Genomic DNA, 27,928 nt, shown 5'->3' with positions numbered 1-27,928 from the left:
CAAATTAGGTGTAATTTCAGTTTCACCATATAGAAGTTGTCTAAAGATATAAATTTTAAATGATTTTACATTTTAAAAATGTAGGCAAAATTTCAGTCTTCAGCCACCTCCTCAGTTTTCTAGTAATCTTCTCCAAATGATAATTAGAGGCTTTTCTTTTATGATGATCAATTTGTTAAGTTACCAAACACCACAAATTTCAATTCAGCTAAGTTATTCTTAACTACAGCATAATGAATGTTTCATGGAAAAAAATACACCAAGGAATTAAAAAAATCATTTTAGCCTAAAGAACATGACTGTCTCCCATCATAACTGTTATTATTTTAATAAAGTCATCGGCAATTCATTTCATGTCTTCTTTTCTTGTGTACACTCTACCAGGTCTATGCTTGTTATGCAAATAAGCCATTGATATTGAATACCGGTGCTCTGAAGCTTCTGACATGTGAAATATATTTTCCATTTGACATTCTCCATCTTTTTGCAGATCGTGTGTTAGAAATATCTTTTCTCCCTTGTGTGGCTACCTTATTTCTTTTTCCTGTCATGTACTTTAGAATAGTCCTTAATTTTAAGTCATTATTAAATGTCTTTATTGCATTATTTTCTGTAACTTACTATATGTTTTTCTTTCACTATTAAACTTAGTAAGGTGTTTGGAGTAGCATATATTTTGCACATAAAAAAGGACATTTTGTTATTAAATACCTTGCAACAATTAATTTTGTTGATGTGTGATGTTACAAAAAGCCTTCTTTGATAGTCCAGTAAAACAAACCACAAAACAATTTGCTTCCTAATTCAAATCAATTTTCTATTGATTATTTTATATCTTTCATTGGTGGCTGTATGTTAGAAGGAGTAGGGGGTGGAACTATACTTTATTACAGTCTTGACTGTTTGATTGCCACTTTTTTTTTATCAGACTATCACCATTTTTCTTCATTACTAATCTCTGAACATGACACATATTAATAATGAATTCTTATGCCCTTGTAAATGCAAAGTAAGCTCTGCACAGATTCTTTTTTTCACTGGCATTCTATGATTAACTAAACAAAGTAAAGAGTCAATGAAAAGAAAAAAAGTGTTTGATAAGAAATATGAGAATAAATGCCCAAAGGGGGAAAAGAAAGGGATCATAAGTGCATAGGACTCTTACTGTGAGCTACAGATTGCTGGAAGTAATAAAATGGCCCAATGGAGGTACTGGAGCTTAAGTTGAAATGAAAATATAAGTTGTGCTCAAATGAAAAAAGAAAGCTTTCTCATTTTTTATTGTCAAATGTGGGCTGCTAAGCAGATGTGTAACTAGTAATTTTCATGCTGAGGAGAAGGTCTAAGAGTTGTAGCCATACTTTCTCCTTTTCATAGCACCTCACTCCTAACTCACGCATGCTTTCATTCTGTTTTCACCCCACATGTTTTCTTGACTAAGCCTACAAGGATAGAGTGAATGGACTTCCATTTGCTCCTCTGATTCAAATGAGGGTCTTCAAAGCAAGGAAGTTGGTGTATACAACATCAAGTAACATTTTGGGGGTTGAGAGGTATGCACTGTATCCTTTTTTATGTTGTGATATTGGATACTCCCCTGTTTTCCCCACCCCAATTCCACAATACATCTGATAAGTATATTTGCAAGATTATCACAACCCTTTCCTCTTGGATTTTTAGATAGACATCTGACACTTCTTTTCTCATTTTCTTCCTTTCCCTCCTCACTAGAGTTTTGCTTTTGACCACCACCTCCTTCAATCTACCCTCCTTTTTATCCACCCCCTCCCTTTTCTTTCCCCTTTCCTCTCCTACTGCCTACATGGCAAGTTAGATTTCTATATCTGAGTAATCTACTACTTCCTAATGTTACGCCAGTAGATTTTATGGCAGGACCAATATTTAGGATTCCATGGAACATTGGTTTTATTTATGTTTAGTGCTAAAGACTTTACTATGGCTCAATATATTTTTAAAATCACATCCTACTAAGTTTCCTAGATAATTAATTTGGTTCAGTTCAATCCAACAATATATATTGAGTGCCTACTCTGTGTAAGTCACTGTCCTAGGTTCTAGAATACAGACAGAGGCAAATATGAAAAATAGTCCCTGCCCTCAAGAAACTTACTTTCTAATGGGGAAGACAATAAATAGAAGGCAGAAGAAAAAGGAATATAGAGGAAGAAGGTGCCTACTGGAGCATGGTGACAAAGTCCAGCACAGAAATGAAACATGACTGGTCTGGGCCGATGCCCAAGATGAAGGCCATCAGAAGGAAATTACCATTGGAAGAAAGGGCCAGCATGGTAGAGGGATGTCCAGGGTGAGAAGGCCCGGGAAATTGAGGGAAGCTCTAGGGTGAGAAGGGAACTGAGTAATGGTGAAGAAATCTAGTCAGAAAAACAATGGGGAGAGGAACAAGCAGGGATTATGAACTAGTAGATGTGATATTGGGGAATCCTATTTCCCCTACTGAGAAATTAGGCTTTCCTTAAAGCTAAAACTTGGACTAATTATGAGGGCAGATAGAATTTGGGTTGGATTGAATAAAGTCTTCAGCCTCATGATCTTAGCCAAGTGGTGCTTAGCTAGCCACCATATTAGATTTGGAATGAGCTTACCTCACTCTGTGTGTCATTTGGGGGGTGGGGTGGGGGACAAATTTAATATTTTACTTACTCCAGTACTCCAGTGCATTTGTGATCTCATTGTGTGGGTATCACCATTATACACAGATCACAAGCCACCCATGTCTACTTATCCTGTGTAACTCTGATCCAAGGCCTCCCACGTGTTTATTATAGGAAAATGATGGTGAATTGAATAGATTGAAAAAGAGCGCTGGATCTGCAGTCAATACAGACCTGAGTTCAAATCTGTCCCTAGACACTTACTAGCTCTGTGACTCTGGGCAAGTGACTTAACCTCTATCTGCCTCAGTTTCCTCCTTTGTAAAATAGGGATAATAACAGCCTTTATTTCCTAGCATTGTTGTGAAATGAGATATTTTTAAAGTTCTTTGTAAACCTTAAAGTGCTATAGAAACATTATTTTGTTATTGCTGCTGCTGCTGTTATAACTGCTACTACCACTACACATCCTCTCAATGTGAAGAAAGGACCTACTGTGCTTTCTCTCCATATTCCAAACCAATATGCTCATAGGAAAATTTACCTTAAAGTGCCAGAATTCAGACATATGACAGAATATTGAGAATTTCTGAGGCTCTATATTTCTAGAACTAAAACCCAAATAACTATTATACCCTATAAAAGATAAATCAAGAAAATATATATTTAACTTGAAAAAATCATTTGAGCTAGGTATAATGATTAATATTTATATTCTATGTCACAGATGACAAGGCATGTTCTTCATAAAATGTCAGTGAGGTAGTAGTCTGATTATGATTACAGATAAAGGAGATGGAGATTCTGAGAAGATAAGTGACTTAGCACAGTTACAACACTAGTAAATGAAGTATCTAAGACTCTAAGCCATATCTTTTGACTGCAAGTCCTGTACTCTTTATGTTAAACCATATTCCCTGATGTCACAACCTAAAGAGCAATTTAGTCAGCAGCTGCATTAAGCTGTTGAGAATTATCCTATGGCCTATATCCCTGGAAAAATTTATCAAGTGGTCACATGTCTAATTGAATGTGAGTAAGGCCATTTCTGAAAGCAAGGGACAAGCTATGTGACCACATGAGATACCTTCTAATGACACATTCCATAATTTTTGACATGGTGAAAAACGATCAAGACTGTTTCTTATTTTCCTTGCATATAACAATGCCTATACATTCTTATCTTCCTCCAAAGGATGACGTTAAAATCAATGTCTTTGTTATTCAAAATATAAACTTATCTGTGAAGCAATTTAGTTTTCAGTTTACAGAAAGCTTTACAACAAAACAGTTTATCAGTCAGGTTTCATGTTTGTTTTTCCACAGATATTACGTTTATTTATGTTGGGAGAATGCCAAAGCAGAATAATGAAAATGTAGGCAAATAAGCCCATATTAGTCCAGTTTAATTGTCACATATTAGATAGATCCTGAAATGCTAGTGGTAACTAAAAGCGTAATTTCAAATTTCTTCTCCAGCTTCTTAAGTAAGGAATGCGTTTCATCATGTGAATTTTTGCTCTTCAGAAGGAAGGAAATAAACATGGTTTTCCATTTCCCCAAGTAGTGCTGTTGTAAATGACTGGAGGTCACTGCATTAACTATATAACTCTATTTGGAAATAAGCCCCCCACCTCAAATAGAAAGTGAAAAATGACTTCTGAATGACCTTTCCCTTTTGCTTCTTAGCCATAGCCATGGAAGGTGAGAGTCAGTTATGGGGTAGCACATTTCATGCACCTTCTATCAAACTTCTCCATGACTACATTGTGAAGCATGAAACCCTGGTAAAGAAGTTAAATGGATCTATCATTATGTTATTAAGTACTGGAGTCAACCCTACAATAAAAATCACAGCAGTGTTCAGTGCAAGTAAATACCCTTGTGAATTTCTCTTACATAAAATATCAGTAATGCCTAAAAGAGAAAGTGCATGCATCTCTAAGGGATAGAGGGGAGATTAGTGACAATCTGTTACAACCAATCAGCATTTTCTTTCTATCTTAGTGGTGATATTTCAGCACAAGTGATTTCTAAATATTGCTTTTGCAAGATTTATTTTTTAGGATTAAAATTATTGATTTTTTTTCTTTTACTCTTTTTTGTGTTACTTTGAAAAATCTAAGTAGATACAATAGCTATGTGGACATGATGATGAATATATAGCTAAAAACACAAAATGCACAAAATGTTTGTATAAACTAGTTGAAACACCAGGATAACTGACCTTTTTCAATTTAATACTAAAAACTATATTGAACTTTGTAAAAAATATGAATTGAATCCTAATAAGATATCCATTATATAATGATAGAATAGCTTTTTTTTAAAAAAAAAAACATGGTCTATGGAACTTTATTGCAAAACAAACATCAGATTTAATTCCAAATTCACATTTCTTCTTTGAATTTCGTTTTTTAAAGAAAAAGGTTTTTTATTGTCTAAGATACAAATAAAATGACTAAATCTTTGTTAGAATTCCTTGTTCTCAAAAATAAATATGAAACATTTTTTTTCTCCTAGATATGTTAGTTTTCTTTGCTAAGATGAAATGGATATTTAAGAACTTAAGTTTTAGGGATTATATGTAAAGCATTTTGGGGAAAAGATAATATATAATATGACCTGTTGTCTCATTTTAAACTAATTGAATTCTGTCTAGAAATGATACTCAGATTCTGAGTGAAGATATAATGTATTGACTCTTTATGCAACAACTAAGATGAAATGATAGCCTATAATACTGTGTTTCTGTTTTGTGTCATGTTTTGTTTCATGAAAAGAATATTGAGATAGAGAATACCAGCTTCATTATATTGCATAGCCTTAATAATAATCTTACATGACAATAATTTTAAAACACTGCAAAACCAATTATGCCCCAGAGGCAAATCCTGATATAATGCCATTTCTAAGCCATCAGCTTCTATTTGACGATTGTGGACTGACTTACCTGACTCGTGTGGCTTTCCCTATGTCTCTGAATTGATGAGCTTGCTGTACTACTCACTGATAATTTTGAGTAGCCATCTTCTTCCGGTAAACCTATTGACAATGATACCATTGGTTAGATAGTTCTTCAATTTCAATAGAAAAAAATAAAACTTGCATACACATTTAAGCAGATTTCCGTTAATGGGAATGATCTTTGTCAACACCAAATATATACTAAATGATACAGAGTATTTAGCACTATGGGATTTATGTATTGATGGATAAACTTGCTTTAATGAGGATACAAGGTGGTCAAACACCAATTAAAAAACATAAATGAACAAATGTACACGATTGAACATACAAATGGTAGAGGGCAAAGACAGACTCTTCTAGTTTGAAAAAGAGGAAAATAGAAAAAAAAAGTTAGTGCAGCAGATAGAGCATCAGGCCTGGAATCAGGAAGACCTGACATCAAATCTGGCCTCAGATACTTAGAAGCTATTGACCCTGATTAAGTCACTTAACTTCTGTTTGCTTCAGTTTCCTCATCTGTAAAGTGGGTACAATAATAGCACCTACCTCCCAGGGTTGTGGCAAGGGCCAAATTAAATAATAATTGTAAAGTGCTTAACACAGTTCCTGTGTAGGTGCTATATAATGTTAGGTATTATTATTATTACTACTATTATAATTATTTTACCATGCACAGTAAACCGAAAGGTTAAAAAATATGTTGCTTGGGCTAAGAGGAAAGTGATGGCTAAGTTTATACATCTTTTATTGGAGAGCATGGATACCCAGCAGGTTTTCAAAGAATGTTATGAAAGTGAGATGGTATTCTTGACAGGTTACAATAGTCTGAAGAGTAAAGGCAAGAATTTGGAGATGAGAAACTTTATGAAAGAAGCAAAAGGTACCAATTTATTCATTTTGGGAATAATTTTCTTTTATTATTTACATTCATTCTAAGCAATCAAAACCAAAGCACTGGTAAATTGGTCCATCTTTTGTATCAGTTCTTACCCACTCTTATTCATTGAATGGATGTTGCCTTAGAAAAACTAAGACCTGAGAAAGACCTTAATTTAGAAAGGCCAAGGTCACTCACTGAATCCCAGACCATCCCCAGCTGTCTTGACATTTGTCTTGCCATTGGACTTTGATGACTGGAGGAGAGAGCAAGGGTGATAACTTTGCACAGCTCTGCCTCATTTAAATTCAATTCACGTGCAAGTCAAAACATCACCCTTGTGATGCCATTGGCCTTCTTAGAGAATGAAGGATGAATAACAACAACAGGAAGAATATTCTGGTAATTGTCCATCCATGAGTGAATGATAATATGAAAAGTCAAGGATGGAAGATGTGAAAGTTAGCATAGAAAAGGAATTGTTTTTGAAGAACTTGGCAAAGAAGTAGATTAAGGGGTGAGGTATAATGAGGCATCATAAACTTTTTAAGTGACCTGAGTGGTAAAGAAAAGATTCCTTGATGAATCAAGACAAGAAAAAGGAGTAACTGCCAAAAAGAAAGCATCTGATGAAGAGGTGAACCATAAAGGATGGAGGCAATGGGGTGAAGTGACTTGCCCAGGGTTATACGGCTAGTAAGTGTGAAGTGTCTGAGGCCAGATTTGAACTCATGTCTTTCTGAATCCAGGGTTGGTGATCTATCTACTGCGCCTTCTAGCTATCCCCAGGATGGAACAATTTTATTCCAGTTTGAATATACCTACATGCATACATACATGCATACATACACACATACATACAAATATATACACACATATACATATATATTATATATATATATATATATATACATACATAACACACACACATATGTATGTAACAAGAAATCCGCCACTTGAGTGCAAGTAATGTCCCAAAAATTAATTTGTAAATAAATTGTTTTGAATATGTCACTTTTTCTCCACAGGTTTAAAGAGAATCCATTATCTTTACCTCTAAACCCAATCCTCTACCTAACTTTCTTGTTTCTATCCAGGACATTACCCTTGACTATTTCCTTTTAACTAACATGGTTGCGGTGTCTAGGCTATATAGAAGATAGAGCATTGGACAGGGAGTACTGAGATGGAATCCTGCCTTAGCATTTACTTAAAATGGGGATACAATGACATCTACCTCACAGGATGAAATTTATAATATTTGTAAAGCATCATATAAATAGTATTACTACTACTGCTACTGCTGTTTCTGCTGCTGCTGCTGCTGCTGCTGCTGCTACTGCTACTACTACTACTAATTCCTACCTTCTCTTATCTTCAGTTTCCTCACCTGTGAAATGGGGTTAATAACCTATTCAATAGGGTGAAAATGTACAAACATAATACACACATACATATATACACATATGGTTAAAACTGTAATGACTTCTGGAATACTGTGAGTATATGATCAAATATAGCATGCAGTCAGTATTATTCAGACTTTTCTATCTCTCTAGCTGCCACCTCACCCTGGAGATACTCCTATCCCTATAGGACCACCTCTTATCATTAGTGGATTTTTGTCCAGAAAGTCTATTTAAGGAAGTTCCAAGATAGTACATGGCTCATTTTTCTCCTGACTTTAATCCTGATTATCTATATTTTTCCAGCTCCAATCTCCCTCTTACATGTTGCCTTCCTCCATCAGAATCTAGGCTTCTGGAGTGTAGGAACTATCTTTTTGCTTGTGTTTATATTTCTAGTGCTTAGCATAGTGCCTGGCACATTGTAAGTGCATAATAAGTGCTTTATTCATCATCATAAATGTGTATGTATGTATGTATATGTATATATATATGTCTGCAAACCTTAAAACATCATAGAAATGGCAACAAATATAATTTCTTCTTCTTTCACCATACTTTGTATTAATGTTATTTTGTATTTGTTATATCTTTTCCTAAGTCACAAATTCCATGAGGAAAAGGACAATCCCTTATTTGCCTTTGCATCTAACACGTTGCCTGGCACAGTGTTTATGGTGCATGATACTGCCTTCGTGTATCTGATCCTACCTGGCTTTGAACCTTCTATTATGTAGTTGGTACTATTGCCCTTTTCAAACCTCCACATTTGTACCTTTTTTTCTGTTTCTGTGGTTTTAGAGATAGACTGAAATCTGTAACTTGGTAGATCTATGCTGGGTCAGGAGCATTTTTTTTTGTTGGCAATTGAGGTTAAGTGACTTGCCCAGGGTCACACAGCTAGTAAGTGTTAAGTATTTGTTCTGAGGTTGAATTTGAACTTAGGTCCTCCTGACTTCAGGGCAGGTGCTCTATCCACTGTGACACCTAGCTGCCCCCCGGAGCATTCTTAACAACAGAACACTAGACTAGAAACCTCAGACATTGTTTTTAGTCCCAGCACTACATTTAAATAGCTGTATGACTTTGGAATGGTCTGGGACTTACTCCCCCCCCCCCTCGGTAAATGGAGGAATTGATCTTTAAAGTCCACTCAAGTTCTTAAAAATAAACCATACTGTGATTCTATATATGCAAAGAGTAGGCTAACCATGTATGATGTGTTTATGCATGTGGGGTATCTAGATATAACTCCCAGGGAGAAATGGATCACTATCTCTGGAATTTTGCTCACCCCTATCTGAGGGAGACTTTGATACCTGTCTCAAAGAGAAGGATATGGCAGCCAGTCTCATGGCCCTTTCCGTTTCCTTCCAGGGAGCAATCAAAGGCTGCCTTTGAGAAGAGTGGGTAAGATTCTGGAAGTAACTTTCTGTATCTCCCCATAAGTCACATTTAGACATCCCATATGTATACACACTGTAGCAATGGAAAACTTCAACGTAGACAGAAGTAGGATATGTAGTAATGTGTCATGAACAATGACTTACATGTGAGAAATGGCATAAAAGGAGGAGTAGGTGGGTAAATGCTTACACAAGAAATACCTCTCATTTGCACTATTAACATTTTCTTCATCACTTTCTTAGGTTTAAAAGAAATCAACAAAACTATAAACCAAGCTTTGATTTGTAGTATTTGCTGAGTTCTGAGGTATAAATGCTGACACTGACAATTTGACAGTTGGCTCTTGAGAGCCATTTTGAACTGGTTCTAGCACACACCTCTAGGAGACTTCATCAAGGACAGACACAATTTGAAGAGGAGGAGGGTCAATTATGTGAAAAGAAGAAAGAAAAGCAAACAGATGGGAAACTTGAGTGCTACACTAGGCTACCCCAAATAGAAAAAAAAGCACCAGCAGTAGACTGTCAGCGTATCCCAAAGATCCTCTGTGCAAGATTTACAGAATGACACAAATGAGAATCACTCAAAATGAAAATGCATGGAGTGGTTTCAATCTGCACCGATGAAAGGAATATCTATGCTAATGGGACTGCAGATCCATCATAGTATCAAGACACACTTAAATATACGTCATCCTCATACAGAGATTTACATATTTGTAAACACAAATGCACATACATACTATAAATGAGGTTGATAAATAAGAGTTGCCAAATCCCAGGCACCTAAAAATGTACCCATTCTATTAAATATTTAAGTAGCTGAATAGGTTAAATGACCTAAACTTTAAGCAAGCCTCTTTCTTCCAGCATAATTCAGACTAAAAACCTGAATTCTGGTAAGTATTGGAATTGAAGAGAAATTTTGTGGTCTTAGGTGAAATGAAGGTGTGTATGTGTCCAGTTTTTGTGCACAATGGGTGCTTAATAGATGTTTGCTGAAGTGAATTCCAAATCACTTAAAACATTTATAATCACATCATGTTTTCCCTTAGTCCTTCCCTTCTACAATCCAATATTTTATCACATCAGAAAATACTGTGGAATGAAGATAAGCACCATATATTAAATAATAGTATCACAAAGGACATAGAACCCTTCATAGACCATATGCAATTAAATTAACTATAATAACCTCTCAAATCCTCTTTCCTCTTCCCACCATAGCTCAGCAATTAAAAAAAAAGTATCCACCGAGCACAAATACTGCAGGATCTTGCACTGTACAATTATTATTTGGAATGCTTTATTATCTTTGTGTCAACATTACTCCACAAAATAAAAAAAAAATTCTATATGAAAAGAATCTGTAAAGTATCTTGTATGAACAGCATGTTAATACCGACAGTGCATTAATAATAATAAAATGTTTCCTTGATATAATGATAAATAATCATGTCCTTGGAATAAGTAAGTATATAAAACTCCAAGCTAATGTTTTTCTCAGTGAACTGATACAATTAAAATAAGAGATAGCCATAATTATCTATATCCAACCATAGTTCAGTAAATAAAAACATTAAAAAAAATTCTTCTTGGAAATAGAGGTGACATGCAATTTTGACAGTCAAAAGAATGTTTCCTGGAAAATGCTATTTCCAATTCAATTAGAGCTTTAAGTTGTTTTCTATTTCCAATTTTATTTCTTTTAAAAGTAGGATGCACTTTAAATTGTAAATTAGCATTTTATACTAAAAAAAAATCTTTGCAAGGTGTCATGAAATTGTATACCTTAGGGAAAAATGTATTCTGTCCATATTTTAAGGCAATAAGGAAAAAAAAGTTTTTTAGGTAAGATTCAGGTGTGTCATTTAGTTTTTTGTGTGTTCAATAGATGTTTATTGATCTCCTTCTAAATATTGGCAAAGTTAAGGTTGCACATAGAGAGAAGTTTAACACATACACAAAATACTTGCTCCACCTACAACAAAGGTTTGTTGTCAAGAAAGTCCTTTGCAAGCCATAAATTATTATGGAAGAGTGTGTTGTTATTTAATCTATTAAAAAGCAGTTATTCAGGAACAAGACAGCACCTGCTCTCACAGAAAGGATATTAATATAGTATATCCATACCTCTTTGTAGAATATAACATTTTTATTCTAAAATATACCAAAATAAGCCAGATAAATTACAAACAACTTAAACACACAAAGATGAAGGAATCTTTGAACTTTGAAAAGGCTTCCTAATCAAATTCTGATGGGATGATGGATGATCCCACCATATGGACCCCATTTTGGATGCTACAATTCTTTAGAACAGGTAAACAAATATTGATAGCATCACAGATGTGCCTTCCTATGATTCTGGGAATCTCTGACCCATGACAGTCTTCACTGGGAGGGTTTTATACCAATGAAATCACAGGTCCAGGAAAATTAGTTACCATAAAAATGAAAACAACAGTAACATGTGTGATTTATATAAAACTTTAAATTTTGCAAGTGCTTTAAATATATTAAATATATTGCCTCCCTTGACACTTATAAAAACTCTGTGAAATAGGTGCTATTATTCTCCCCCATTTCATAGATAAGGAAACTGAAATTCAGCCAAGTTTAAGCACCTTTTCTAGAATCACAGAACTATAATCAATGAGCAAGCATTATTAAGTCTTTACTATGTACCACGCCAAAGTGATACACTGTCATAGTGTTGTGGTTTGTACAGCGTGTGTTTGTGTGTGCATGTCTTTGTCTATTTCTATGTGTTTATGCGCTTCTACTTTATTCTGGGATATTACACATAAAACGTAGCTAGGCAAAACTTAGGAGGAAGGGAATAATGAAAAGAGGAAAAACTGTAAGATTTCATTAAGATTCCAGACTAGCAGCAGTGCTAGATGGAAACATAGCCTCTGTGACACAGCAATAATCTATTTGAAAGCTAGGCCAGCCAGTTTTTTTTTTTTGTTGTTGTTGTTTTAGTAGTGGTTCTTTAAGGTTTCATCAGATTTCTTTGTAAATAAGATCAAAATCCCAGTTGAAATATATTTTTTTCTTTTGAACATAATAACTTTTAAGATGTTTTCTGTAATACTTTATACTTCAAGAGAATTCTCATTCATGATAGCGAAGGACAAGCCTTATTAAAAAAAAAAGATTCTGTATTTGCTTAAGTGAGTAATGTATAAATTTAGGTTTCTGAGCTTGGAAGCAGGCTGCTTAGTAAAAGGCAGGACTTTGTAGCCTGACATTCTCAAGGACCATATTTTTAACTTTGAATTTCATGTTTTCTATTCCATGAAGTTACCAGAGTTTGATCAGTGGGTAGAACTTTTAAAAAGTGAGTCTATCGATTTGATCTAGGCAGCTTTCTATATAGTTCTCTTTTCAAATGTCACTTTTTTTATCCTCTTTTAGACAAAGATAGATGCACAAATCTCTGAGAAAATAAGGATCTCAAAACTGTCAGCTCTCTTTATCCTTTTTTAAGGGGTAATGGATAGAAGTAAGAGTGGGCATGGAAAAGAGATTTTTTAATATATTTGAATAAACAAAATGTACTTCCCAATATCTTTGGGGATTTTAATATCCCCATTTTCCAGTGATTTATTATTATTATTATTATTATTATTATGTTGTTGTTGTTTGTTTCCTGGATATGTGATTTTTATGGCGGAAGAATCTCCTTCACTGATGCACATTAGAAACCCTTCTATAACTTAGTTTTATACAATTGTCTGACACTGAAACACTGAAAGGTTAAGTGGCTTTCCAAAGCCACAGAATGTCAGAGGAAGGATTTAAACTCAGATTTTTCTGATTGCTAGGCCAGTCCTATAAGCATGCTTTCTCTCAAACATTACTTAACTCTTAAAAATTAGCCTCAGAAAGCAACAACTTAAAGCACCTTATATAGATACACAAAATAAACTTAATAATATCATAAGCAATAACAATTATCTAAAAATTACTTTTTAAAAATTTTCAGTGTAAGTAAAAAAAAATATATTTTTGGTCACAAATTCTTCAGCTATATTACATACCATCCATAGCTTAAAAAAATGACCATAAGGGATGCAAATGCTTTCAATTTTAGCTTCCTCAGCATAGGCAATTCCTATTGATCAGTTTTTGTTCAAATGAAATCTGTCAACCTCCATTCCATTAGTTAGTTTTAAAAGAAGACTAGTACCTTGAAAAATTAGCATTGCTAAATACCATTAAAAGCACATACAGGTTTACCAATTCAGTGTTTTTACCTTCTGAAAAAAAGTTTAGAATCAAGCATTACTTAACCATTTGAGAGTGAATTTCCATTTTCAGAAGTTAGGGAGCTGGACATTGGATTACATAACTGAGTTCCATGGTTGTTTGCATTTCTGTCTTGGGTTTCTGATCCACTCTCTGATATATTAGGGTCATCTCTGCTGGTTAAGTTCAGGTTAGTTTCAAAACCTAAGATGAGAAATGACACATCATAATTAAAAAAAAACTAATAAGAATACCTATTCTCAGTTTAAATGTTAATTAGAAACAAAAATCCCAGATTAAAAATAGCCGACTCTTATAGGTGAGAGATAGCAAGGGATAATTCAAAGAACACTGACTTTGGAGGCTGAGGACCAAGGTACACATGCTCCTTCTGTTACTTACTGCCTATATGACACTATACATGTCCTTTAAGTTTTCTTGGACTCTATTTTCTCCTCTGTAAAACGAAGTAGGTGAAATTAGATGACCTCTCAAAGGTGTGCTGGAGCCAGCTGGTACTGGCTCATAAAAAATATTCTTAAATTTTCAGTGTGAGCATTTATACCTTGAAAATTGACAAACACCACAAATCAAAGCTTGATTTATTGTTTCATTGATTGTCTAGACTTAAGAAAGGTCAGGTGGAGAAAATATCAATAATGCAGATTAAACTTAAAAGTACATTGAATATATGTATATATACACATTATGTATGTATGTATGCATGTATATTGGAGATCTGGTTGTTAATCATTTACCATCACACCTTTACTTCTATATCTAGAGCTACACTCTACATACATTTAAGTTTTACTAAGTATTTTACGTATATTATCTCGTTTGATTCTCCTAACAACTGTATGAGATAAACCATAAAGTTGTAATCCTGGTTTTAAAATAGAGAAAACTGAGGTTCAAAAAGTTGAACCAATTTGGCAAAGTGGTATAGCTACTAAGTGGCAAAGCTGTACCTTGAAGCTAACTTTTCTGACCTCAAACATTCACAAAATTTTGATGTGGCTAGAAAAACAAAGCGAACAACATTCTTTATGCCTTCCTCTGGTGGCCACTAAGGTATGTAGATTGGAGTACTGTAACCAGTCCCACCAAAAGAAAATATTTGAGAACTTCAATGCAAAAACAAACAAAAAACCCCCCACAAAAACCTAAAATCCAACATCTACACGTAAATACTCTAAAAGGTATGTCTCTTCAACCCCTTCCTTTATAAGTTTTATAACTATAGATATCATGTAAGTCATGCTTTGTGACCTCCTCTAATATGTTTCATCAAAACAAAAGTAGTCTCTGACAAGGATCCTCTGGGTCTCTAACACCTGTGAGGTTTTTTTTTAATCATTTTTTTCTTCTTTTGTTTTGGCAGAATAATAACTACTTTCCTCTTCCACCGATTTGAATTGTTTTTAGAAAAGGAAAAAATGAACCTCAGCTGAATTTGGTGAACAAAGCATCTCAGTATTGTACTAACGGTGGATTGTAACATACAAATATGTAGACACAAGCTAACTTTTTCTCTAGCGGGAGAATTTTCACAGATTTTAAAAAGTTGACACAAAGAAAATCCTTGTGCCTTTTGTTAGCCAGTTACAGAAATATAGTAATAGCTCAACAAGTAACATCAAAATCTCCTAGTGGAAAGTTTGATAAAAAGATTTTTTTTTAGTTGCTAGAATTGCTTTTCATGTCGTTTTTGATGATGATGATGGTGATGATGGTGATAGTTCAATTATTCTCTTCGGGAAAAAAATAAACTGTAGTAGTTGTTTTTCCTTTCCATTGAGATATTTTTCAGGTATGGAAGACTTCTGTGATTCATAGCAGACCAACGGCGACTACCAATTAATTCAATTAAGCATATTTATTAAGCACTTACTAGATATAGAAGTAGCATAGCTTGATGGGTAAAAGTCTGGGCTTGGAGTCAAGAAGACCAGTGCTCAAATCCTGTTTCTTACATTAACTGGCTATGTGAAACCGGGAAACTCACTTAATTTCTGTGTTCCTTATAGATAAATCTGATTTATTGACTGAGATTTCCTTTTCCTGATGATATCACAACTTCTTCATGTATTTTCACATTATTTGTTAGGCAAATTTGTCCCTTCCCATACACAGAAAAGTAAACACAAAGGAGAAAGTGAATAAGGAAAATAAGAGATCACTGTATTTTAGGAAATTTTCAGGAGCAAGAATTCATACATTTTCTGAGAACTCTTCACTGATGGAGTTGCAACAGAATCATGTGAGAAGATGCTATTAAGGTGATAGACCAAGGATGATCGAGATAGTTAATAGATTGAGTTAATAGATGATAGATTACTTCAAGTTTTGGAATGGCTCTCATGTGGAAGAGATATTGGACTTTTCCTGCTTGGTTCCAAAGGGTAGATCTAGGAATAATGGATAGAAATTGCAAAGGGGAAGATTTAGACTTGATGAAAAGTTAAAACAAACTAACAATTAGAGTTGTGCAAAAGGGGAAAGAACTACCTCTGAAGACATTTCTCTTTACTTGTAGTGTTCAAGTAAAGGATGACCAATATGGGGGATATTGAAGAATAAATTCTTAGATATGGGTTGGATGAGATGGGCTCTGGGGTGCCATTTGATTTCTGAGTTTCTGTAATATGTACAATAGATGGACTAGCTGATTAAAAGACATCATCTTGAAGGATAACAAATGGTAACCTGGATGACTGAATATGTAATGGGTTATTCCAGCAGTTATTATATAGATCTGGCAATAAAAAAAAAAGCAGTAGATCCAAACATGGAGATAAAATAACACCACTTGGTTATACCACTACTTTTGCTATTGCTTTATTGAAATTTGTGAGAGAAATAACCTAATTCATCAAGACATTACAAATGAATTAATTTAGTAATCTTTTTATTTTATTATTTTATTAATTATTGGTTATTATTCATTTATCTTTCCTTAAAGCACATGTGTGAATATGTCACTCCACTTTTCAAAACATTCCATTAGCTCCCTATTATCTCTAAGGTAAAATACAAACTCTTCATTTTGGCATTTAAAACCTTTCATAATCTGCCTTTCCAGCCTTATTAGTTCCCTTCATATACTCTACATTCCATTCGAAGTGGTCTTCTTGCTGTAGCTCCCACAGAAGACTCCATTTCCTGTCTCAGTACTTTTGTACTGGATATTGTGTCCGGAATGCAACCTTTCCTCACTGATATCTCTGAAAATCCCTTCAAAATTCAGTTTAAGAGCCACTTTCCATATGAAGCTTTTTCTGATTCATACATACACACACACACACACACACACACACACATACTTTTCTACTTTATGTAAATTTGCATTACTGCAATCAACTTTACCTAACGAATTCTGAAAGAAATCCACATCTAAACTCCTCCCCATGCCCCCCCCAAAAAAAAACACAAAACAGACTACAAGCCATGTGTGTTAGCTTTACTGTACAGTATTGTGCTTTTTGTCTCTGCTCCTGCCCCTTGGCTGGGTGCTCTGTGGCCTCCCCCCAAAACAAACAAAAGAATAAACAAATACAACTAAAGAAAAACCCTCAAACTGAAAGCAGAAGAATGGACTCACCACCTACTGGATGTGGGGCTTGACTTGGTACCTCCGCTGTCAGAGAAAGAAACTTTTGCCACACTCCATTCACCCTTCTGTGTGTCTAGCTCCTGTGTATCTGTCTTCCCTCCATCTGCCCCCTGCACCTGTGTGTTGCCTGTCCTCTCTTGTCTCTGTCCATGTTGCGTCCATCTCTAACATGGCCAGCCCCCCTGTCCTTCTCCCTCCTCTTGCCCATTGTGTTCTTCCTCTTGGTTCTGGCCAGGCCTCCACATGTCCTTGAATTGTATGCTCATCTTCACCTCCATGAACCTTCAGCCCCCTTCCTTATTCTCTCCCTTTCTCCCTCCCTCTCTTCCCCATGTCCCCTGACAAGTTTGCATTATGGAAAAAAAAAGTCTTAAGTCTGTGGAACAGTATACTTAGATTAAGTCAGAACTGTCTATAACATACACACACATATAATACATGCATGCACATTTACATTTAATACATGTACCCTCTACTACATTGGGGTAGCTTGGTGGTACAGTGGATACAGTGCTGGGGCTGGAGTAAGACATATCTTGAGTTCTAATCTGGCCTCAGATACTTACTAGCTGTGTGACCCCGGGAAAATCAACTAACCATGTTTGCCTGAGTGCCTCATCTGTAAAATTAGCTGGAGAAGGAAATGGTAAACCATTCCAGTATCTTTACCAAGAAAACTCCAAATGAGGAAATTAAGAGTTGGACATAACTGAAATGACTGAATTTATATACCATGTATATACATATATACATATGTGTACTACATACACATGCTATATACTCATATACATTTAATTATGCATGCTGTCTCTTCTGAAAGAGTGTAAATTCCTTAAAGGTATAGACTTTTACTCACCTAGGATTGCCCTGTACTAATGAAATCATGTGTACAATTCCCATCCCTGGCGCCTTGTACTAAGCCTAGTGCATATAAAATATTTACTGAATGGGTGGATAGTCCCATAGAGCTTAAGAGAGGCAGAACTTGGGTGGCCGGTCATCAAAATGGAGAGGAAGGGATAGATGTGAGAGATACTATGGAAGAAGAATACATAAGATTTAGAAACTGAGTAGATACAGGGGCTGTATCAAAAGAAGAACCAATGATGACTCTGGTGTCACGATCACATGGGACTTGGAAAATGGTAGTGACCTCATAGGGCAAATGGGGAAGTTTAGGGGAAGTTCAGATTTTTAGAGCTTCATTTTTATAGAGGGAGGAGAGGCAAGAATGATAAGCTCCATTTTGGACATGCTGAGTTTAAAATAAGCCCCAGAACACTTAGAAGGAAATATCTAGCACATCATAGGTGACGTTCAAGAGAGATTTTGGAGTCTTCTGCAAAAAGTTGAAAACTGAATCCACAAACGCAAATGAAATCCCCAAGGAAGGGAGAGTAGAAAGAGAAGAGGACTCAGGACAAAGCTTTCTCTAACTATTCCACCTACACTGAACACTCTCCTATCTGAACTCCTAATTCGCTAATGATCAGTACTGCACAATTAAGCACTTAATTGTTATTTAATTGTGGCATGTGCCTAAGCTTTGTCTCTCTAGCTTGATTGTAGGGCAGGGAGTCTTATCCTTCTTTTATATATTTCATAGTTCCCAGGCTTGTTTTCAATATATAATAGGCAATTAGTGGGTACAACTCTGATCACCTTCCAACCCAGATCCAAAATTTAAAATAATTTCATCTACTAAATAGAGTGGTAACATATTAGCTTGACATACAGGCCCCTTTCCCCCATTCCCAAATATAGAATCAAATAACTGTTTTTACCTGACTTCTACAATTTCTTTTCTAGTTGAGTCGAGGTGGATAAAAGGCCATTCGGTGGACATGCCATATACTTGCATGTTCCTTTGTTCATGTCATACCCTATGCTTCAATAAAATCCAAATCATCTTAACTGAATTCAACAAACATTTATTTTAAACCCTCACCATGGGTCATTATGGTAGAGGTTAGGAATAAAAACCAATTCAACCAAGTCTTTGTTTCTCAGAAGTTTGTAAAATTCAGGTTTTCTCAACTGAAAAAGCACTGACCAGAGTTGGAGTCTCTGGAGTTGAGTTTTGCTTCTGACACTCATTATTGACATTACCTTGGGCAGGTCACTTCTTCTGCCTGTGCTTCAGTTGTCTCATCTGTAAGATAAAGAGGCTGGACTAGACAGTCTCTGAGGAATATGAACTTGTGATTTCCTCCAGTTGGAATTTCAGCTGTTCTATTAGGTCCAGCTCAAATGCCAATTCTTCCCATCTTCTTTGATTTTTCTCCTCTTTCAAATTTGATGCCACTTTATTCTTTATCACTTTATCATATCACTCCAAATTTCAGACCTGTGTTACCTCTACAATATTCAAATATTGCTGAATTGATGGAGAAAATCATATAATCATGCCATAGGCATGTACAGAATAGGCCATGTCTGTTGGCACATGTTGAGGGTACATTGCTATTGAACCTTCCTTTGAGAGAAGGCCCATGCTCTGTGGAGAACTATAAACCATGACCACTATTATTATTGTTGTTCAGTTGTTTCCAGTTGTGTCCAACTCTCTGTGATGTCATTTGGGGTTTTCTTGGCAAAGACACTGAAGTGGTTTATCATTTTCTTTTCTGGTTCATCTTATAAATGAGGAAACTGAGGCAAACAGGGTCAAGTGACTTGCACAGGGTCACACAGTTAGTACATGTCTGAAGCTGGATTTGAATTCAGGTTTTCCTGACTATAAGCCCAGAGTTCTATTCACTGAGCCACCTAGCTGCCCTTATGGCTACTGGGTCCACTACAAATGTATGTTATCTTATATTCCATGAAATAATGAAGAGTGTAATGAGCAGAACCAAGAGAACATTTTATATAGTAACAGGAATATTGGTCAAAGAGTAATTGAATGACTAAGCTATTCTGAGTAATATGAACATTCAAATTAACTACGGAGGACTTAGGAAGGAAAATATTCACTTCTAGAAAAAGAACTAATATATGGATGTACATATTATATGGTTCCATATATACGTGTATATATATATATATATATATATATATATATATATATATATATACACACATACATACATATATATATACGTGTATATATATATATACATATATACATATATACGTATATATATATATATATATATATATATATATATATATATATATATATATATAAAATGTTGGCCTTCTCTAATGCAGGGTTGGGAGGGAGGGAGGATAACAACTTGAAACTCAAAATGTTACAAAAACCAAAACCAAAACCAAAACCAAATGTATGTTATCTTATCTCAGCTGCAGTCTTACTGCTTCATGGCTCTTATTGCTTCTTTATTATACACTCTATAGCTTGTCTTCCAAATCTTCTTTCCATAAACTTCCACATCACTTCTTTCTCATGCCTTTTGGCAAAGGGTGGCAAAAGAAGCCATTTTAAGATCCCTTTGTTCACTTAGACTACTATTTGAAACCAATCTCCATCACTCTCTATTACCTCTTTCTTTGCTCCATTTTCTAATGAGAAGGTAGACCTTTTTGCCAGGGTCAGTTCCTCTACTCCTCTCTTTTTATCCGTATCTGTCTCCTGTAGATGATTGCCCTCTCTATCATTCCCTCTTTTAATTTTTTATGTTGACCTTTAGTCCCTCCTTATTCACTGTCTTCTTCCATGGGCTAGGCATTGCCTACAAATATAGACACATTCTCCAGAATGGCTAAGTAGAAAAAGAAACGGATGTGGTATCAGAAGAAGTGGTGTGTGACTTTGGGGAAGTCACTTAATTTCTTTTGGTTTCCATATTCTTATATGTAATATAAGGTAGATAGAAACTGATGGCCACTGAATTTCCTTCCAGCTCTATATCTATGTTACTATGATCTGTCCTTAAAAATACTTTCCATAACCTTTAAGCCATCACCATATATCTCTTCTCTCTTTCATAGCCAGACTTCTAAAAGGGGCCATCTGTTTTTGCCTCCTCCATTTTCTTACCTTTCTTTCACTCTCAACCCCTAACAATCCAGCACACTGTATTGGATAAGCGGGGTACTTAAAGAATGTTTTTTCTAATTAATGAACTAAAGGCTATAGTCATTTCAAGTAACCTTATGAGAATGAATCTATGGATGAGGAAACCTATGAAAGTCTGAAGCTTATTCAAGATAGTAACTCTAGTACTGATTTGCTTTCTCGCTTGCTTTTTTTTAACATTTAATTAGATATATCCATTATCTATTTAAAGCTGTTACAGAGACACAAATATCCTCAACTTCTTAAAAGAAAAGCCTATAATTGGTCAACATATAAATAATAGCTTACCTTTATATAGCGTTTTAAGGTATGCAAAGTATATTTTACATATATTATCATATTTGATTAAATTGCTTACATATTTCTAAACAATACAGGGCCTTGCAAATATAACATATTAATAATTTTCCCTCCCTGTCTCTTTCTGGAATGAGACTATCCAATCAATTTAACTAGTATTTGTTGAGTGCTCATGTGCTAGGTACTTATAGTCTATTTGGGACATAAAATACACTCATACCCATGAAAAACTGAAATAACAAAAGAAAGAACTACAGGACAAATGATAAGAACATAGGAGTACAGAGAAGGGAAATGCAACACCAGGCTAGAGTAATGAGGGAAAACTTCATGAATGAGATTGCACTTGGCATAGACTTTGAAGAACTGACCACATTTGATTAGGAAAAAGGATAATTATTTGGGTGGGGAGAAGATAACATGAGCAAAGATTCAGGGATACAGGTGAATATATTGAATTTGATATAAAGAAAAGGAAAGAGGTAATTGGAGCAGTGAAGAATGGTAACATTTGAATGACTAGAATGGATCCAGATTTTTGATAGCCTTGAAATCCAGTCTGAAGAATTTGAATTTTTTCTTGTAGATGATAGGAAGTCATTAGACACAGGTGGTTTAATGCATAGACCACTGGACTTATGGAAGTGTTGAGTTCAAATGTGGCCTCACATGCTTACTAGCTCTGTGACCCTGGGTAAGTCACTTAACCTTTGTTTGCCTCAGTTTCCTTAACTGTAAAATGGGGATGTTAATAATACTTACCTCACAGGGTAAATGTGAGCATCAAATGAGATAGTATTTGTAAATTACTCAGGACAGTACCTGGTACATAGTAGGTACTTATTCTTCCCTTCACTAAATTTTTTTTTTGTGAAAAACTTAAGTATATTTCCCTTCATCCTATCCCGTCTCCAATTTGTTCTGTTCTCTCTTTTGACCCTATCCCTCCTCAGAAGTGTTTGCTTCTGATTAACCCATTCCCCAATCTGCCCTCCCCTCTAACATCTCCCTGCTCTCTTGTCCCTTTCCCCCTCCCCCCCCATTCTCCTGTAGGGTAAGATAGATTTCCATACCCAATTGAGTGTGTATGTCATTCCCTTCTTAAGCCAAATCCAATGAGAGTAAGATTCACTCATTCCATCTCACTGTCCTCCACTTCCCCTCCAATGTAAAATCTTTTCTTGTCTGTTTCATGTGAGATAATTTACCCCATTCTACCTCTCCCTTTCTCTTTCTCCCAGTATAATCCTCTCTCACTCCTTAATTTTACTCTACAGATATCACCCTTTCATCTTCAACTCAACCTGTGCCCTCTATCTATCTATATATACATACATATACTTTTTTTCCCTCCAGCTACCCTAATACTGACAAAGGACTCATAAGTTACAGATATCATCTTTCCTTGCAAGAACATAAACAGTTCAACCTTAATAAGTTTCTTATGATTTCTCTTTCCTGTTTGCCTCTTCACATTTCACTTGAGTCCTGTTATTTGAAGGTCAAATTTTCTATTCAACTGTGGTCTTTTCATTAAGAATGCTTGGAAGTTCCCAATTTCACTGAATGACCATTTTTTCACTGCAGGATTATACTCAGTTTTGCTGAGTAGGTGATTCTTTGTTGTAATCCTATCTCCTTTGCCCTCCAGAATATTGTATTCCATGACCTTTGGTCCCTTAATGTAGAAGCTGTTGAATCTTGTGTTATCCTGATTGTGTTTCCATAATACTTGAATTGTTTCTTTCTGGCTGCTTGCAACATTTTCTCCTTGACCTGGGAACTCTGGAATTTGGCTACAATATTCCTAGGAGTTTTCCTTTGAGGATCTCTTTCAGGAGATGATCAGTGGATTCTTTCCATTTCTATTTTGCCCTCTGGTTCTAAAATATCAGGACAGTTTTCCTTGATAATTTCTTGAAAGATGATGTCTAGGCTCTTTTTTTGATCATGGCTTTCAGATAGTCCAATAATTTTTAAATTCTCTCTCCTGGATCTATTTTCCAGGTCAGTTGTTTTTCCAATGAGATATTTCACCTTGTTTTCCATTTTTTCATTCTTTTGGATTTATTTTACAGTGTCTGGATTTCTCATAAAGTCACTAGTTTCCAATTGCTCCATTCTAATTTTTAAGGAAGTATTTTCTTCAGTAAGCTTTTGGACTTCCTTTTCCATTTGGCCAATTTTGCTTTTTAGGGCATTCTTCTCCTCATTGGCTTTTTGGACCTCTTTTGCCATTTGGTTAGGCTATTTTTTAAGGTATTATTTTCTTCAGTATTTTTTGGGGAGATCTCCTTTAGCAAGCTGTTGACTTGGTTTTTTCATGATTTTCTTGCATCACTTTCATTTCTCTTCCCAGTTTTTCCTCTACTTCTCTTACTTGTTTTTCAAAGTTCTTTTTGAGCTCTTCCATGGCCTGGGACTGATTCATATTTTTCTTGAAGGCTTTGGATGTAGGAGCTTTGACTTTGTTGTCTTGTTCTGGGTGTATGTTTTGACCTTCTTTGTTATCAAAGAAAGATTCTATGGTCTGACTTTTTTTGAACCTTTGTTTATTCATGATCCCAATCAATTACTTGAGTTTTAAAATCTTTGTTAAGGTAGGGGTCTGCTTCTAGGGTGGAGAATGTACTGTCCCAAGCTTCAGGGGTTTTGTGCAGCTGTTTTCAGAGATATTTCTGGGTGTCTGTAAATTTTCATTTCTTCCAAGGTGGAAGGTGTTTCTTCAAGGGAGAGGTGTTTACTCCTTTCCTGGCCTGTGCTCTGGTCTATGAGCGACCACAGGCACTCTTTTCTATCTTGGAACTGTCAAAAGGATTTCTCTGCACCACCACTGCAAGCTCCACCATGCCAGCACTCCTCCTCTCCACAGGATTGCCACCCAGAACTGCACCCCAGATCCAAGTGAGGGGAAAGCCAGAGAATCCTGCACCAGCAGAGAGATCCCTAAAATCCCCCTCTGATCAGCCACTTGATTCCCCCTCAGTCTGTGGGCTGGAAGCTCAGGAAGCAGCTGCCACCCGGGGCCAAGTTCAAGTTTAGGGACAGGGACTGGGACCACGCTTCTCTCTCTCACTGCAGTCACAGATTTTTCCCACTGACCTTCTAAGTTGTCTTTGGTGTTGATGGGTTGAGAAGTCTGGAAACCACCACAGCTGCTTATGATTTAGTCCTCTGAGGCCTGTTCCAGGTTTGCTGAGGCCTGCCTTGCCTTCATGCCCATGCCAATCTGTGCTCCTGTCCCTGCTTGGCATGATATACCCTTCTGATCAACCATCCAGGCAATCTTGGGCTGTAAATTTTTTTCACTCTGTCTTTTTGTGGGTTCTGTTGCTTTAAAATTTTTTATAGGTATTTGGGGGAGTTTGGAGGAGAGCTCAAGCAAGTCATTGCTTTTACTCGGCCATCTTGATTCTACCCTCCATTAAAGATTTTTAATTAAAGTTATTGCACGACAAAATGATATTTTAACACAGCTAACAATTGGCAATTGTTAATATCATTGTGGTGGGATGGTGACATAATGTCCCTGAAGTCCAGACCAACAGAACACTAACAAAAATTCTGACACAGGTCCTGATAAGATGGAAAAGCATTGTGCACAAAACTATTAATGGACTATATTTCTCACTTGGGAACAACTCATCAAAGCTCAGAGAAGGTCATCATGTTGTCAATCATAGAGTAATGAAATTTTAGAATCATAAAGAGTACTAGCTACACCTGGAACTAAGAAGGCTTGAATTAAAATCCAGATTCTAACAAGTACTAGCTATGTGATAATGGGTCAGTGCCTCCTTGAGCCTTGGCTTCCTCATATGTAACATTTATAGCATCTTTATCACAGAGGTGTTGTGATGCCCATAATACACGTAAAATGTTTTACAAACTTAAACTCAAAACAAATATGAACTACCAGTATAAAGTATCAGTGTTAATATTAATAATAATAAAATAATAATAATAATAATAATAATAATAATAATAGCTATTACTATTAATATTATTACTAGGGTTGTTGGGAACCTTATCAATGGAGAGAGTACTCACACCAATAACATTGAAAGTCATTGGTATACTGAAGTATTCATTAACTAGCCAGGGTGCAAAATGGATTCGAAAAGGAGAGATATTTTTTTCAAATGATAGACTGGAGAGAGAGAGACCAGTTAGAAGTCTGCTGCAATCTGGCATGAGGCTTCACCACTCAACTGAACATATTCTCAATTAAGTTACCAATGATCACTTAATCAACAAATTGTCAATTCTCTGTATATCTGGACTACCAGATCCATATATCCAGACAACATCACTTCCGAGCTCCAATCCTATGTCACCATCTATTGAATGCTTCCAACTAGATGTCCTTAGTCTTTTTCATTTTTACATGTCCAAAACAGAGCTTTCTGCCAAAAACCACCCATCTTCCTAACCTTCCTATCTCTATCAAGGGCACCACACTCCTTCCAATAGCATAAGTGGGAAGACTTCAGAAACAGCCTGCATTCAATATCTGTCACTCCACACACATCTAAGTAGTTTCCAAGTCTTGTTAATTCTGCCACCACAATATTTCTCAGATCTATCTTCTTTCCACTCCAGTTCAAGTCCTCATCAATTTTTGCATGGGCTATTGGAATAGCTTCCTCATTGGTCTCCCTGATTTAACTCTCTGCATTCTCCATCACATGGATGTCAAAATGATATTCTTAATACCTGGATCTGCTAAGAACAAACAAACAAAACAAAACAAAGAAATAAAATTTTCCACTGGTTCCTAGTCACCTTGAAGATAAAATACAATCTCCCTTTTTGGCATTTAAAATTCTTCATAATCTGACTCTAGCCTCAGTGGTCACTCACCTCAGCAAGGCTCTCACTATTGGGCTCTCACCTCAGCAAAGCAAACCCTTTATTTTTTTTAAAAGCCAAACCCTTTATACTTCCCTACTTGATTCATTATCCCACTAACTTTTGTTGTTCAATCATTTCAGTCCTGTCTGACTCTTCATGACCCCATTTTGGGATTTTCTTGGCAAAGACACAAGAGTGATTTGCCATTTCTTTCTCCAGCCAATTTTACATGAGGAACTGAGTCAAACAGGGTTAAGTGACTTGCCCAGGGTCACACATTTAGTAAGTGTATGAGGCCAGATTTGAATTCATGAATATGAGTCTTCCTGACTCCAGGCCTGGCATTCTATCAGCTGCCCATCCCACTCACTATATCAGCTATTACAAACTTTTTCAACCCCCTTCAAAGCTCCCACCATACTTCTTGTATCACCATCTCAGCTGAGGACCTTGCTACATACTTCAGAGAAAAAATTGCAGCCATTCGTCAAGAGTTCCCTCTTTTATCTATCTCTTCACCTCATATCACTCATATATCTAGTTGGAAGCATCCAATCGATGGTGACATAGAATTGGAGCTCATTAACTCATTCACCCCAATCTCATATGAAGAAGTATATTTTCATCTTAACAAGAATTAAAACAACTCTACACATGCTTTATCCCATCCCCATCATCTTCTTCAGTAGATTGGCTCCACTATCATTGTTGCTCTCTCTCTCTAATCTTAAATCTCTAACTCTCCATTGACTCCTTCTTGTTGTAATAAACATACCTTTCATTTCTCCTCCATCCTAGAAAAACAAAACAAACAAAACAACCCAACCCCCCCCCAAAAAAACCCTCATTTGATTCAACTATCCGTGCTATCAACTGATGTCTATTCTTCCCTTCTTGGATAAGCTTAAGAAAATCATCTATGTTATGTGTCTCTGCTTGCTCTCCTCTTACTCTCTTCCAAACCCTCAGAAAAATCACTTCCATTCTCATCCATTCCACTGAAACTGCCTTTTCTGAAGTTACTAATGATCTGTTAATGTCATGTTTGACACTGACTATGACCATTTCCTCTTACTCCTCTAACCATTCTTTCTCAGTCTCTTTTTTTTTAATGTCTTTAGTCAGGTTACCCAGTAATACTTTTTATTTAATTTATTATTATTCATCACTTACATTAATACCATATATTTCAACTGTTTTCAAATTTGTCATATCTATCTTTACATCTCTTGTATTCACCTTTTTCTCTTCACACAGCAAGTATCCTAGGTTAGGTGTTTTTAACCTCTTGCCTAGATTACTACATTTGTATTTTGGTTTCCTCTCTTTACTCCAATCCATCTTCCACTCAAATCCAAAGTGATTTTCCTAAAGTAGAGGGCTGAATATCAAATCCAATTTAAGCAACTTTGGAGGTTCTCTATTACCTCAAGGATTAACTATAAACTTCTCTGTTTTTACATATACAGACCTTTACCACCTGGCCCCCTTCTTGTTCTTCCTGTCTTCTTACACAATACTCCTTATCATCATGGATATCTCAGATTGGCTGTCCTGTAACCCTCTT

The 27,928-nt window shown here is 35.7% G+C and overlaps 1 protein-coding gene across 1 annotated transcript in view; it reads right to left on the bottom strand.

Annotated features, from left to right (window-relative positions):
• MYO16 (myosin XVI) overlaps nucleotides 1-27,928 on the bottom strand; it is a 693,538-nt gene that overhangs the window by 25,670 nt on the left and 639,940 nt on the right. The window contains 2 exon segments of the mRNA XM_020970073.2: nucleotides 5,587-5,678; nucleotides 13,595-13,753. Coding sequence (XP_020825732.1) covers nucleotides 5,587-5,678; nucleotides 13,595-13,753 — 251 coding nt within the window.

This window comes from Phascolarctos cinereus, unplaced genomic scaffold, assembly GCF_003287225.1.
Source record: "Phascolarctos cinereus isolate Bilbo 61053 unplaced genomic scaffold, phaCin_HiC Scaffold_7;HRSCAF=346, whole genome shotgun sequence".
In the NCBI taxonomy this organism is placed as follows: domain Eukaryota; kingdom Metazoa; phylum Chordata; class Mammalia; order Diprotodontia; family Phascolarctidae; genus Phascolarctos; species Phascolarctos cinereus.
This window is presented reverse-complemented; position numbering and strand designations above follow the sequence as displayed.